Raw genomic sequence first — 16,079 nt, 5'->3', positions numbered from 1 at the left:
TCGATTCATTCATTATTAAAACTTGGGCAATTGTTAATACGGTATCATATCCTTGCAAATATGGTGCTTATCTTTGCGTTGGATTTTTTCTTTGCAGAGAATTTCGCTAGACTTGTTATTGTTTCTACGTGTTTCCTTATCCCAATCTCCAAATCAAAATACATGGCTACCCTAATCATACTACAATATAATCATTCCTTTGTTACAGGCCCTCCGACCTACAAACCAACGTGCAAGTGGAATCAAGATCGAAAGTATTACTGATTAAATTCTAATAGAAGGGTGACAATAATATGCCTTCTAGAACTCAGGACAATCAAATAGAAATCATTCCAATGCAGCAACCTTATCACGAGACTTGATAAAACCTATGCAACAATCACAATCGCTAATTGGGTAATAATCTTGGACTATTTAAATCCAAAGTTTAATTCGATAAATCTTTTAAATCTTTAATTCGATAATTGAAATTGTACTAGAATTCAGCAATCAAACATCAAAGAGTTCGCTAGTGCACTAAATCAATAATCCCAATTACAATGATAGCAACTTTTGGTTGAAATTCTAAAGGTTGGAGCAAAAAATAGAAACCTACCATACCTGTCAAGGACACGTAAGAGATCTATATCAGAAAACCCTCAAATAACGACCAATTATGGTCGTCAATTAATAAATCAGTAATTCGGTACAACAAAGGTTAAATATGAAGATGTCTTTACAAGTGACATAGAGTAGAGAACTCAAGATGGCGCATAAAGTGAAGACCAACCACTATGTGGCGACGCATCGGTCGGGGGTGGATTCGCCGTCTTCGGGAGGGTACCTGCACAGATCCTCGAGGGATGAGAATGATAGTCATCGAGCACCTTCGGAAAGAACGCTGTCGGAATATACGGTGAGTGTTCATTGTGGTTTTATATGTTTGTATGTGGTCAGACAATGCCCGTAACATCTCGGCAATTGTTTTTTGCATGGTTATAGTTGAGGAGTGAAACAGGCTACATTTTATCCCGGAAAATCAAAAGCCCATAGAAGTTTAAAAACCTATATCCACGCGGACGAAGTCGCGGACATTAACATGCAATAAATCTGCTTCTAGTTGCGTGTGAAGTCATAAACAAGAGCTAGTTGTATTATTACTACGCATATAATACAAATTCTTCGAATCGTAAAAACAGATCGACATTAGTCTTATTTACGTTCCGGAGCAATGACGCAAGACTATTTCCTTCATAAATTAGCGAACATCCGCAATACATAACATTATTCAATAATGCCGTCTGTGTGCTCACCTAATACGGTATCATACCAGGGTAACTTGATTACCAAGTACCTACTGCAATGATTAATTTTGCATAATTATTCTATCCATCGTGATTTTGCGCCAAAAGGCGCAAATATGAAAATCACGATGGAAGCTTCATATTTGTGCCTTTTGGCGTGGAGACCTTGGGGCCGTGGGGTCCGAGGGCTCGAGCTCTTTTTGAGGAAATTTCGAAAAGAGTTATCGAGTCAACCGGGGATCCGAGAGCTGGCAGCTCCTTTGGGCAAAGAATTAGTTAGGCCACCCAAAGGCGTGATGTCTCGCTGCGGTGGTCTCGATGAGGTTGTAGATTTCATTTATTTTAGTTTTTAATTTAATATTTTTTTAGCTTTAATTTAGTTCTATTTATTATTTACTACAGATGGCCACGAATTCATCCGCGTTTTTAAAAATCCCGTGGGAACTTTTTGATTTTCCGGGATAAAAATTTGCCAATGTCACTCTCCCTTAACTTTATCCATGCGAAAAATCACGTTGTTCCGTTTCTCCGTTACGGCGTAATTGAAGGACAAATTAATAAACAAACATTCGCATTCAAAATATGGATAGTGATTCGTTCTAGAAAGTGAAACCAAGCGCCGCAGTTAGTTAAAATATCATAAACGTCTACCGTAACTACCAAACAGTGATTTATTACCACATCAGGCGCAGTTAGAATCGATTAAAATGGCACAGAAATACATTACAGGAATGCCACAATCACATTGAAAGTTTGGCGATGTTCAAATTATAACTACCATCATAGCTATCTAAGGGAAAAATTGCTAGCGTTAAGAAAATAATTAAAAGATAAAATGTGGACAGTATTTCTAATAATATTGCAAAGGTCAAATAAATACCTGTACCTACAAGCGATATTTTGCAGAAGTCCGTTTCGAGAAAAATTGGGCAAGTGCATGTCAAAAGTCAGGACACGCCTTTGGTAGGTACTTAGTTCTTGAATTTACCAAATTGTGTTGATTGATACCCACAACCTTTGCCCGCGTGAATTTAGGTTTTGAAAAATCCCGTGGGAACTCTTTGATTTTTCGGGATAAACATTAGCTTATGTCACAATGTGTGTGCGGCGATAAAAATGTGGATATTTTTTCATAAGGCAATTTTAAGCAAGCAAGATGAACTTTTCCCAAACTAAAAGCTTCCTTGCTTCTAGTTTACCTATTGCTCAGGATGTTCTCACATATAAAAACCTTCACACAATTTCACACGTTTTATCCAAGACCTAACGAAAGGTCACATTAGGTACTTACTTGAATTTCAGCAAATACTCGATACAATCAATGGAACAATACACATCCTTCACCTGTCATGCAAGTTGTAACCTAGTTTAAATTCGAATTGTTGAATGTTAGGAACTGCATCGGCTTGCGAATCATAACAGCTTTTATTGCGAATCAATCGTTTGAAACGCGTTCCAAATTGGAACTTCCAATACGTTTGTAGCCTATTTGTGATTAGCACTGTGACTAGGTAAATATTTACGTTGTGACGAAAACCACCGGAAAATTCCAATACAAGGTATGTTTTTAAGAACAAGATTAGGTTTATCAATCAATCAATCAATCTGCCTGTTTACGTCCACCGTTGGATATAGGCCTTCCCAAGAGCGCGCCACCACATACGCCTTCCTCATCCACCCACCTCCCGCTAACTTCTTAAGGTCTTCAGTCCTGCGGGTTGGAGCTCGTTCCATACTGCGATATTCATATGATCATAATACCTACCGGTCGGATCGGTGAAAGCCTAAGACGTCGGGGGGTAGGGGGTTCAATCCCGGGCACCTCTAACTTTTCAGAGTTATGTGCGTTTTAAGCAATTAAATATCACTTGCTTTAACGGCGAGAAATCTGCGTGCCTGAGAGTTCTCTATAATGTTGGTAAAGGTATGATGATTGATGTCTGCCAATCCTCACTTGGCAAGGACTAACCTAACCCCTACTCATTCACCTTTGCTTAGTAGTGGGCCGGCGAATCATCGCCGGCCCACTTACGGTATGATTACTTCTGTGACTGCATCATCATCAGATGATGCAGTCACAGAAGTAATCAGTCATGACTGTGGTAGTACATGGGTAGCTATTTTATTTTACTTAAAAAAATTAATATTAGCCATGCTAATCATACTAATACTCTTCTTTCCCATCCTATTAAGCGTAAAGCTTGTGCCAGGAATGGGTACGACAATAGTGCAACGGGTGGGGCTTGAACCGCTGACCTTCCGGAATTCAGTCCGCTCCTCAACTGTTGAGCAATCTTAATACTATTTTGTTTTGTTTTAATTTGCAGACGATAGACGAGCGGACGCGGTCCCCGTCTGGTGGCGGCGAGCGCGACAGGCGGAATGGACGAAGGCACCACAATGGCAATGGATCGCCGCGGGACTCCGGCTCCGAGGTCTACGTCACCAGCGCCGCTTACCGACCACCCTCCGAAATCAGGTTAGAATTTATTAACGGTATAAAGTCGCTGGAGAAACACGCAAGGTCTCCTAATACCTTCAATAAATGGAGTGGACGATCTCAAGCGAGTTGCTTGGAGCTGCTTGGCACGACGGCACAGGTCTCTTTTCTATTGAAAGCCCTACCTTTATCTTACACTAGACGTCCGTTAAGACATGCCCTGCCTTCTGGTGGCGCAGCGAGTGCGACAGGAGGAATGGGCGACAGCACCACAATGGCAATGATTTGGCGTGACTCCGGCTCTGTGGTTCACGACACTAGCGTCGTTTACCGACCACCCTCGGAAATCCAGGTTACAATTTATGTGAACAGTATACAAAAGATACAGAACAGAAAATATACAGTATTTTGTGCAGCAGTGGCTATTAATTGCTTGCCCATGATGCATCAATAAACAAGGCTTACCTAAAGTTGGCTGGAGGGTTACCACTTGCACTGCACCCAACTTTACCCCAAGGAATATTCTCTTGGATGAGTGTTTCATTCATCAAAGACATAGATATGTATCAAAGAACATTCCGCAATTTGATAAAATTATTTGATGTAGGTACCCAGAAAATGAGATAAGTACTCGTAAAATAGTTATATCAAACTGCATACTTTAGCATATTACACATTGTAGGAGACTAGATGTCAGTCTGAACTCTGAACCAATCATAATGTAAATTGAGTCTATAGTTTGGTGGCAGAGCAAAATCCCGTTGAAATACCTCATTTCAGACAATATAAGTAATCGAGTCGAACCTATTACCGCATGTACTATCGTAGGTAACTGGTACTATGTTGATGTTGCAATCGCCGCGTGTGGATGAGTCATACACCGTTGCGGCAATTGCACCATGCTCTATGGGTAATTTGCCATCAATCCCGCCGTTTAGTGTGATGGTTTTGTTTTATGTGAGGCTGTGTAGACGAGCAGTTAAAATGCGGCGTCTTTTTGTATCACAGATTATCATAGCATTTGTCTTGATAGTTCGGCCTCACTACCCGGGATTCGGCAAAATATGATTCATAATACCGCAAATTATATAACCGCCGTCAAATTTGGTGCTATGTAGTTCGATGTTGAACAGTAGAGCCGTACCATGACCTGATGATACAGATCACTGTCTAGGTGAAACTTTTTACAAGTCGAGCTGCAACCCACTGCAACTGTTTACGCAATCTAATAGGCACTGTTAATCTGTCTTCACATTCGCTTCTGTGCCAGATCAACAGACCTTAAATGTCTTCAAAAAGATTAAATTTACTCTATTAAACAAACACTAAAAAAATAAGTGCGTGTAATCTTTAGGCACAGTTGAAAAATAATTTTTTGTGGCTGAGAACGATTAAAAATAAATAAACCATGTTAGCAGTTTTGAAAATGAGTCGTAATATGTAAAAATAATTATTTTAATCTGATTTTAATGGCACTAACTACTTGGTACTTTAAACCACCACGATAAAAGATGGCAATCAAAACAGCTCTTCTACTGGCGGCCATTTTAAATACGGACGTTTTAACGTTTATTAACCGACTTCCAAAAAAGGAGGAGGTTCTCAATTCGTCGGGATCTTTTTTTTTTTTTTTTATGTATGTTCCCCGATTACTCAAAGACCCCTGGACCGATTTGGAAAATTTTTTTTTTGTTTGAAAGGGTATACTGTGCAGGTGGTCCCATATAAATTTGGTGAAGATCTGATGAATATCTTCGGAGATGGAGAACAGAACTCCTCAATGGATAGGAGCAAATTGCTCGCGATCAGTGTAATAGCTTAGTAAACAGTAGGGTTTTAACTGGGCACAGCATATTATAGTACAGTAGGGCCACTAAAAATTGTGAAATAAAAAAATTTCAAAAGAAAAATAAAACCGACTTCAAAAACGACAAACACCAAAAAGTAAAAAATAACTTTTGTTTAGCTACACGTGTAATGCACCTAGGTATGAAGTCGGGCGAGCTTCACTCTTGGATATCTAATTTTGTTTTAATATGCTCGCTCGACTTCATACCTAGGTGCATTACACGTGTAGCTAAACAAAAGTTATTTTTTACTTTTTAGTGTTTGTCGTTTTTGAAGTCGGTTTTATTTTTCTTTTGAAATTTTTTTATCTTACGTTCACGTTACTTCCGTCTCAAGAAGATCTCAGTTACTTAGGTTAAGATTTTTTTTTTTTTAAAAGAATATTAGCCACGTTAATTTTTATAAAAAGCACTTTGACTTTACTCAGACTTAATACACTGTTAAAAAGAGACAGCGTTATACCGATGCCATAAATCTGTCTCGTTTTAACTGAGACTTAAGTCTAAGCAAAGTCAAAGTGCGCTCTGTAGATTTCAACCTTACTCCCTTGAGACTAGTCACAAGCCAAAAAAAAATTACTTTCCGAAATGACGTCGCGTTCGAAACGCCCGTCTATGACGTATATAACATTTGATGAAAACATCTCCACTGGCCGACACGTTACGTGATCCGTTGGCCGGAATTAGGCGAATCTATTGAGATAAGCTGCTCTAACTGGTCGTAACGGTGCCTTTGTGTGATGGACCTATGATTTCAGATTTCCTATTGAAATTATGTACGTACAAAAGCTTTTAAGGTAAAGGTAAATTGCTATTAGAATCAGGTTTTTGGGTCGCAATTTTGTCTTATTATTTGAGACATACTTACCTACCTGTATGTAGACAAAATTACATACTTATTTACATAGTCTCTTTATAGTAGGTAAAAGAAGGCCTTACGCAAGTAAGTGGTTGTATAATGTGGCCTTACGGAGTGACATATTCCAAACGGACAAAAAACTCTACAGGGCTCTCTCCGTCATTCGTTTCATACAATCGTAGTTCCAATTTCATTTGAATATTAAGCAACCAAAGTCCATGAAATTTTGCAGACATATTCTAGAAACTAATAGTGGTGTTTTAGATTTTTCTAAAAATATGTAGTTTTAAAATTACAGGGGCTCAAAGATTTGTATGAAAATTTTTAAGACCGCGTAACTTTGAAACCGAATATTTTAACAGAAATCTGGAAAACCACAGACATAGATATATATAGACATATATAGTTTCTAGAATATGTCTGCAAAATTTCATGGACTTTGGTTGCTTAATATTCAAATGAAATTGGAACTACGATTGTATGAAACGAGTGACGGAGAAAGCCCTCTTAAAATAAAGAGTATAAAAAAAACAAAAGTACGAAGTACGTTATTCATTTTCAGTTTATGTTTTTTCTAGTGATTTTAGCTATGGATTTTAGCGATTTTTTTCTGTTTTCATTCATTCATTCATACTCCATTTGAACGAGAGGTTGCGCACTAGATTCGAAAAACTGTAAAACGAAATTCTGCAGTGTACCTAGGTAGGTAGGTTAACATTACTACGGCTAGGTATACTTCGGTTCGAAAATTCTTGGATTCGGATCGGATGCAGTGAGTAAAGACCTTTACCATAGCCAAGCGATAACCCAAAACTAAAATAGTACAAAAAAGAAAAGAATTGAAAAGTCAATAAAGTAAGATGGAGTTCCCACGATTTAAAGTAATTTCTTTTGCTTTCTATTCACGTCCTTGATGTGAAACCGTGACGGCAGAGCTTCCATTAAGTCATTTTGTCTCCAGGAGTCGTCATCAAATCGAATGACTTTTTGTAAGTTTTTTATTGTGATGACAGTTGGTCTTTGTAAAACGCCGCTTTCTTAGATTTTTGTTTTATTTATTTGTTTGTTAAAAACTATTAAATTTAAAAACTATTTCTGCCGGGAATCAAACTCGGGACCTTCCAATAATAAGACGACAGCGCTTACCACTACGCCAGGGAGGTCGTCAACCTTCAGAATTTGAAGACGCGTTTATCATTCCATAGAGGATTGATGACTTTATGTTAGCCTATTGTCCATTGCGTGACATCTTATTTGTGTTTTTTCGACGTCTGCACGCCTTCCCGTGACTAAGGGGTTTGTAGTTCGTTAGTAAATGTCTTTTTGGTGATTACTCGGGACTTTCTCTTTAAACTGTCCACGCTACAATAGACCAATCAAAAATAAATAAGTTTTTGTAATGTCTCAATTAAAGGCTTAAAAGTTCTTGGTTGGTCAAGTGGTACCTTTTAGGTTCGTTGATTTTGTATCTACGTGTTCTTCATTTTTGACTGATTTCTAAATAATTTTGGGTTGGTCAATTATTGTGGGTAGAGCGATAATGTATGCATCTTTTAACCAACTTGCAAAAAAGGAAGAGGTTCTAAGTTCGGCAAGTTTTTTCTATATATTCCTCGGGATATCTTTTTTTTACTCAATAGAGGCTCAATAAAGTTTGCGAGTTCCCCACAAAAATTTCTAGATCCAACGCTGCAGGCAAAAGCACTCCTAAACCGTGAGAATTTGAAATATTACTATAGACATATAGGTACCAGGAGATGTAGACTCCACAATGCACAGTTGCAAATAAGTAGCTTCCACACAAGATAATAAAAAAAACACTGGGTCACTAAACATAACCATCTGCATAACGAACTGACGCCGGTCAAACAAAACGGTTGAATAACGTTATGTCACACGACTTCGTGACATCCGATTCGACCTTGACTCGGAACGAATAGCAGTCGTGACTCGTCCACTAACGTCAATGATGATTCAATAAGCATTATTATCTACCCAGGTACCTAGTTAGGTGCCTATTTGTTAACTGAATTAGTGAACCGTATACAATTGGAACTAATTTTTGTACCGGTGACGGATTTGAACTTGACTGCAATGTCAAATCTTTTTGTACTGCACTCCAAACAAACGCATTGTCCGCGACAGGTTCAGATGGCAATCGGGTATATGGTGGGAGGAAAATCTGGCAAACCACTGACACAGCCGATGTTAGTTTCTAGAACGTGTTTATGGAATTCGGATTTTTGGAGTTATACTGTAGGTATATGTACTTATTGTTCGTTTTATGCAATTAACTATCACTTGCTCTATCTGTGAAGGAAAACATCGTGAGGAAACCTGAATTCCTGAGAGTTCTCCATAATGTTCTCTAATGCATAACGCTGGCTGAGTGTGCCAGCGAGAGATGGGCGCAGATCATCTCACGACAGTTCCAGCTGATCTTCATCACTGGTCACTATACCTCAGTATCAGTATGTCATAGTAGTAATAGTATGTACTATGTATGCAGGGTTAGAAAATAGTGAAAGTAATCGCTTGTTTTGTCAACAGTCGGCAATCGCGCGCGCCTCGCAGTGTCTACTCGTACAGAAGTGCAGTGGCGCCCTCCGTTGCTTCCACGCACCGCTCCAAAGTCTCCAGGAAGGTAAAAACATAAGCTTTTACCCTATTTCAATTTTTCAATCATAAAAATAGTAAATTCCACTGCTCATATTTGACAACAAAATATAGTACGCGTTAGGTCGAGACGGCAATCGGGGTACGAGGCGGGGGACGTCCCGTACACCCGCACGTCACCCGCGTTCACCCGCACCGGGTTAGTGCGGAGGCTGTGCGGTGTACGGGGCGTACCCTCCCCGATGTCGTGTATGTGATCTCGACCTATCACGTACTATAGGTATTAGATAAACTTCAACGAGAGAACAGCCAATCCTGCCTGCACGTCGCTTCTTCCATTGCGCTCTCGCGTAAATTTTGTACCTAACAGTTCGTTCAATTTCGGCATTTGCTGAAACCTCGGCTTCAGCTAAAACTTTGGCCTATTATGGACGAAGCCAAACTCCGAGAGTTTGACCGAAGGTGATTTTTTTGACGAAGCCGAAAGTTCAATTATTGGACACTTCATATCGGTGCCCTAGTAGTCGCTCCTTTCGAATTTTTAACAATTACCTACCTAACTGTGATTGTAATAATGTTTCAGGCTGGGGTGAAAGTGGATGCGATGGCGGCGCCCAATCCCCTGTGTCCCAACGTGAAGGGCATGTGCTGTCTCATGCTGCTGCTGAACCTGGGCCTCATCCTCGTCACGCTGGGCTTCGTCATCGTGCTGCAGTTCTTTGAACCACTGTTTGTTTGGTAAGTTGGCCCAATACGGCAACCCATTGTGAGAGCTTGTGCTATCTCACACTGAACCATCATCATCATCATTATCTCGACCCTACATAGGCTCCCTAAGCACGAGTCTATTCTCAGAATGAGAATGAGTAAGGCCATAATCCACCACGCTGGTCAGTACGGCAGACTTTACACACAGTTTGAAAATATTATGGAGAACCCTCAGGCATGCAGGTTACCTCACGATGTTTTCTTTCACCGTTTCATAAAGTAAAATTTAATTGCTTAAAACGCTGTAACTCCGAAAAGTTAAGAGACTCGTACCTGGCATCGAACCCCGGATACCCTAAGGCCTAAGCTATCACCACTTTGCGTTTGAACAATAGAGGTTATTGAATCGTGTTGTAAGTTTATTTACGTACCTACCTAGTGGAAATCCCAATTGATTGATGTGACTTGTGATGAAAATGTCCGCAAAAAAGCGCAAAAAAACAGCTGAATTCGTAGTGGAGGCTGAATGAATAAACAGTTCCCACGTTTCAGAAGCGAAGTGAAGTGAAGTGGGTAAACTGTTTCGAAAACGAGATCACAATGTGAATGCGGTTTACATTAGTAGAATACCTACCTACATCTCTATCCTCCATGGTCTATGGAGAATATTAAAGATGCACTCTCATGGGCCGTGATATCGCGAACACGTTTTTTACTACGTATGTCGGCCAGATTGATGTAATAGAATGTCTAAGCGTAAAGCTTGATGGGTGTTGTGGCTGAAGCGACAATGCTATGTAACTAAACGGTATGGCGCCGCTTCCGAGCTCCTTGCGTCAGACGGCGGCATCAAACATTTTCATAGTGTTTAATGTTTAGTTTTGTCGCGTCAACCGAGGCGCTGCGCATGCGTCGCGGGTGTTGATTTTTATACAAAAGTAGGTATCATCCATTATAAACTACGCAGCCTGGCAAACATATAGTTACATCTTCGCAACTGATGTTTTATATCCCGTATACAGCAATAGAACGATGCCTTTACAGAGAGCCTCTCATAAGAGAAATAATTACGCAGTTTATGAATCAGTATGACATGACTATGTCACACTGATTCATGTTAGTTGGCGGGTTACAAATGATCTTTTTCCATAGATAGGATTCTACGTAGTACTCCCGTCTGTCCGAAATGCGTGACGAATTTAGGTATAGATAGGTAACTGTGCCCATTAGGTACAATAAAACCATTGCTGGCGTTTTTTTAAATTATACTTATTATTGTAATTGAAAGATTAGTTGGCTGCCTTTCAATAGCGTAAAGCCAATGACTCTATCTGCCAATCCGCTGGATTTGACGTTATTATACTTTTACCTAGTTAGTCTCCTTCACCGAGAAAGTTCTTGCAATCGCGCCCCGTGAGTAGCCTGCTTAAGCGTAATCATTCTCAATAGAACATTAAAAATCAATTTACATTTTAAAATAGTCCGCGTCCAACGGTAAATGTAATTTGCGATGACAATATTACATTTGTTTGAAGGTGTTTTATTTCTGAACGATTCCCACGGCTGGAGAAGAATAAAGTCGAAAAAATATTATTAATGGCTTTATTTCTTGTTTCTTTATGCTAAGATGTTAGTAAGTAAGTAGAACTCACTGCGTTTTCTCGCTAAGTACTTTTGGCCTATTTAAATCTCTCTGTCTGTCCTATAATGAATGGTTTTAAACATATTCCACCGATATGTCAGTGGCAATGTATTTCTACAAATTACTAAGTTGGTATATTTTAGTTTTCTTCAGCGGGCTTAGAAGATAGATAAATCGCCTTATACTTTCTCGGAGAAACGACGTTCTTTGCCCGGCGCTTTAGATCTTCTGGAGTTAGGATTTTCACTCGTACCAGTTTGATCATTGTCAGTTCGTGGTAACAAGGACCTACGGGCCGTATATAGTGCGCCTCTCATCATGCATTTCAGCGATAAGCTACTGTTTACTTTTTAAGTCAGTTACCGAAAAATTTATTTAAAATTCTTAATCGATTTTTTTCTTTTCCAGGATCCTGGGTATAGTCTTCCTCATATTCGGCTTCATCACCCTAGTGGGCAGCCTCATCTACTGCGTGGTTCTCTGCCGGGAGAACCCCTACCCTCGACACCCCGAGGACTTCTACTGGACCCACCACTGGTCCAAGACCATCGGCCCTTCGGAAATACACTACAGTGCTAGTGAGAAACCGTATCGCCAAAATGGACATAATGGACATAGATACGACAAATACAATGGAAACGGAAAGTATTCCGATAGAGAAAGTGCTAAGGGTTACTCGGATAGAGAGAGTAAGTTAAGTAGGTACTGAATGTTTGATTAATAAAGCTGCAGACACATTGTTGTGGTACCTACGTCGGGATACGGGATGGTACAAGGCGATCAGAATCAAACATTTTAAGTATACTTACCTATAATAATTATTATTATACGCGAGATGTAACCAGAATGCTAGCAAAAACTTAGCGTGTCCTATTTACGGAACGGTCATTGACCTCTAGCGTCAGTTAGATGTTTTATTTGCAATATACTGTATAAACTTTTAAAACAACAGGATTTCCCAAAAAAAAAAATCGTGGTTTTTTTATATCTTATCAGTAGGTAGGTACTTAATATCACCTGTCTTTTGCTAACGTTCTGGTTACACCTGTATGTAGAAGTGCACACTAGTCTTCGTGACGTTGATCATCACGCTCGATTACATTACAACAACAAATGTGTTGCGGCTTTTAGGGTGCGTTTCCACTGAAGCGTAGCGGAGCGATTCACTAATCTGATTGGTCGAAACCTCACATCATTATTACCTAGGACTAAGTTCTTGATCGATTTTTATTCTTCTTCTAGAAACCTCCGCCTTTTCTGGATACTAATTTACCAAATGACATTAGATTCTATTTATAAGGATTTTTATGGCCCATTTATTCCCAGACTTCGAAATGGAATATTGATAAAATACTTATTTAAATTCATTAAGTCTTTAAAAAACGTGTATCACCAGGTGAGATTGCAGTCAAGGGCTAACTTGTATCTGAAAAAAAAAAATTAAAAATCTTTTCCTAAGTCGCCAAGTATTTTTCACTTTATCGGATACTAGGTCTTTTACAAGTAGTTAGCTATTCTATATACATGATGATTTTATATATTTTAACAGAATTACCAATGTATAATAATACAAATTTGTACATGTTTTATCTGATTTATAGTTAGGAAAATAAAATAAATGTTTACTAACTTTCAATTAATATTAAAATAATTGTATTGTTTAGTAAGTTTAATTTATAACATTTATTGTAAATAATTTATTCATTGATGTTTCGAAAATGCCATATTAATTTACCTGTTATATTAAAATGTAAGTAATAAAGAAATGTCATAATTATAATGAAATGACGTAGTTGGATGAATTCCGGAAAAGTAAATTCAGAGTTTATTTTATTAACTTAAAAATAATAATATTAATAAATGTAATAAATAAAATAAATAAATGACAAAGTATTTTTAATATTTATGATTTTCATTTCATATTTACTTGTACCTACCTACTAGGTCTACGCAGACGATGGCCTACTAAATTATAACGATTATTAGGACAAAAGTTCCTAAAACAAAAATAAATTTAATTTCTTGGTTGATGGTACGGAACCCTTCATGTGCAAGTTGGGCTCGCACTTGGCCCATTTTTTTATTTTTCCAGTGCGAGGTAAAAATTTTCATGCACGAATTGTGATATTGTGTATCGACTGCGACCACATTATAACCATGCTCGAGATGCTTAAAAAACAGTTAAGTGTGAGTCCGAATCACACAGAAAGGGTTCCGTACCATAATACAAGAAATAAAGCTTTTATATTTTTTCATGGCGGCCATTATGATTTTTTTTATTATTTGTTGTTATAACGGCAATATTAATACATATTCTGTGAAAATTTCAACTCTCTACCTATTACGGTCCACGATATACAGCCCGCTGACAGACAGACGGACAGACGCATGAGAGGCTTAGTAATAAGGTTCCGTTGGCATCCTTCGGGTTCGAAACTCAAAAAAAAGTACCATATGCAGATGAGATTGAAACTGCAAATCGGAATATTTACTCTTATCTCTAGAAGAGTTCTGAAGAATGCTAGTTTTCTCTGGACGAAGTGATGGCTAAAAACCGCGGCACTCACTCTACCACATGGTGGTGTGGATATGAGTTACAATTATTTGGCCAAAACGAGTGTTGGAGTGGGCTTTGTGGCGCTCGTACGCTAAAACTATTGAGTGTAGAACAAAAAAGTTACTCCATAAATTGTGGGAAATAAATAAAGTGTGGGTTTAATTCATCCCCAACCATTTTCATCGTAAAATGAGCCGGAAAGAAGTTATCGTCCAAAAACTGTTTTTGGACGCCATTTTTCCAACATTTTGCAAGATAAATCAAAAACTATTTATTATATATAATAATATTTAGGATGTACAGGTAAAGCCCTTTCATATGATACCCCACTTGATATAGTTATCTTATTTTGAAAATTTAAACACATTTTAATTTTTATTAATGATGTAATCACAAATTCGCGGTTTTCAGATTTATTCCTGTACTTGTGCTATAAGACCTACCTATCAAACATGATTCTAGGTCAACGGGAAGTACCCTATAGGTTAACAGACAGACAGACGACAAAGTGATCCTTATAAGGGTTCCGTTTTTCCTTTTGAGGTACGGAACCCTAAAAAAAAGACGCAGCACATCAGCTCCATTCCACTCAATCTAACGTCTTCTATCGCTAGCCTACTTTTTAGTATGGTAAGTATGTAGTAAAATAATAAATAAAACATTCACATTTACAAAAAAACTTATTTATTGGTTTATTTACAAATTACATTAAATATAAACAGATCTGGATTTGTATTTGCTATCATATTCAAATAGTACCTAGGAATCTTGCTGATTTTATGTGCGACGTAAAAATGACAATTTTTGTATGAAGAAACATTGTCTTTATAAAATCCATTTCATTTCATTGTAGCATAGTTACAATTTCAATATCATAGGGAATCTAGACCCAGAACTGGAAAAGATGTCGTACAAAATAATAAATATGTTTTTACACATAGGCGTAGTTCACACAGGGTGAAATAACGCGGCAAGTCACAGAGTAAAAAACAGACAGAGAGAGACAGAAGGACAACGACGTGATCCCTTTTTTTCTTTTGAGGTACGGAACCATAAAAAATCTTTAATAAGTACTATTAAAAATATAGATAGGGCAGTGACCAGGTACACGACAACGAAGTTTAATAATAAACTTCAGTTGCGCTATTTTGACCTGCATGTGAAAAAAAGGCTTTTTAGTAAATATGAAAGTTGCATTACGCTTTTATATTGGTATTTTTGATTGATTTCAATAATTTTAATGACAAACGCCGCGTCACTTCCCTACACATATGTACAATATGATGCACCTCATAATAATATTATATTAATCAATATAATATTATTATTATTATACATTATCACTATGATATCTCTATGGCGCACCGACACGAAGTTTACTACACACCTGTCTTTTCGACATTCTAGTAATTGACAACATAAATAATATATTATCGTTTTTGAATATTTTTATTAACATGGAATGAGATTTCGTACATTGAATTTATCATAAAAAGTAATATTTTGTAAATACTGCCGTTGGTTGAATTCCCACGCAGTTATAAGCGCAAAATTCTTCGACTATAGAAAAATAAGAGGAAATGAAGTGTATAATGCATACATTTTGAGAAAGGACTCGCTATATTTGCTCTGTTTTAACTGTCATGTCAAAAGTATGGTTTACCCTTAGATTAAGGTGATTACTCGAAAGATTCTTATTTAAACACTAAACTTGTGACAACTTTGTGCGTAAATAGATAAGATTAGACAGATTAGAACAATTTACCTTCAGACATTATTAACTACAAGTGTAAATTAAAAATTTATAACACCCCCGAAAATTGCAGGTAACTAGAAAAAGAGCTGATAACTTTCAAACGGCTGAACCGATTTTCTTGGATTATAGCTAAGAACACTCTCGATTAAGCCACCTTTCAAACAAAAAAAAACTAAATTAAAATCGGTTCATTAGTTTAGGCGCTAGGGTGCCACAGACAGATACACAGATACACACGTCAAACTTATAACACCCCTCTTTTGGGTCGGGGGTTAAAAAGACATAATTAAAAATATTTCCTACAATCGACGTGTTTACGAGGCCCTAGAGCTCGCAGCATTTGACCGTTCGTATCCAGTATCGCCTGGGCT

The 16,079-nt window shown here is 37.9% G+C and overlaps 1 protein-coding gene across 4 annotated transcripts in view; it reads left to right on the top strand.

Annotated features, from left to right (window-relative positions):
• Window positions 1-12,322, top strand: part of LOC123868119 — a 114,267-nt gene extending 101,945 nt beyond the window's left edge. For all 4 annotated transcript variants that reach the window (XM_045910489.1, XM_045910488.1, XM_045910487.1 and 1 more), the window contains 5 exons: window positions 209-895; window positions 3,611-3,762; window positions 8,980-9,073; window positions 9,629-9,783; window positions 11,804-12,322. In XM_045910489.1, the coding sequence (XP_045766445.1) occupies window positions 746-895; window positions 3,611-3,762; window positions 8,980-9,073; window positions 9,629-9,783; window positions 11,804-12,104 (852 nt within the window). In that variant the 5' untranslated portion in view covers window positions 209-745 and the 3' untranslated portion in view covers window positions 12,105-12,322. The remainder of the gene's footprint in view (window positions 1-208; window positions 896-3,610; window positions 3,763-8,979; window positions 9,074-9,628; window positions 9,784-11,803) is intronic.
• Window positions 12,323-16,079: the final 3,757 nt, after the last annotated feature.

Source organism: Maniola jurtina, chromosome 9 (genome assembly GCF_905333055.1).
Source record: "Maniola jurtina chromosome 9, ilManJurt1.1, whole genome shotgun sequence".
NCBI classification, from domain to species: Eukaryota; Metazoa; Arthropoda; class Insecta; order Lepidoptera; family Nymphalidae; genus Maniola; species Maniola jurtina.
This window is presented reverse-complemented; position numbering and strand designations above follow the sequence as displayed.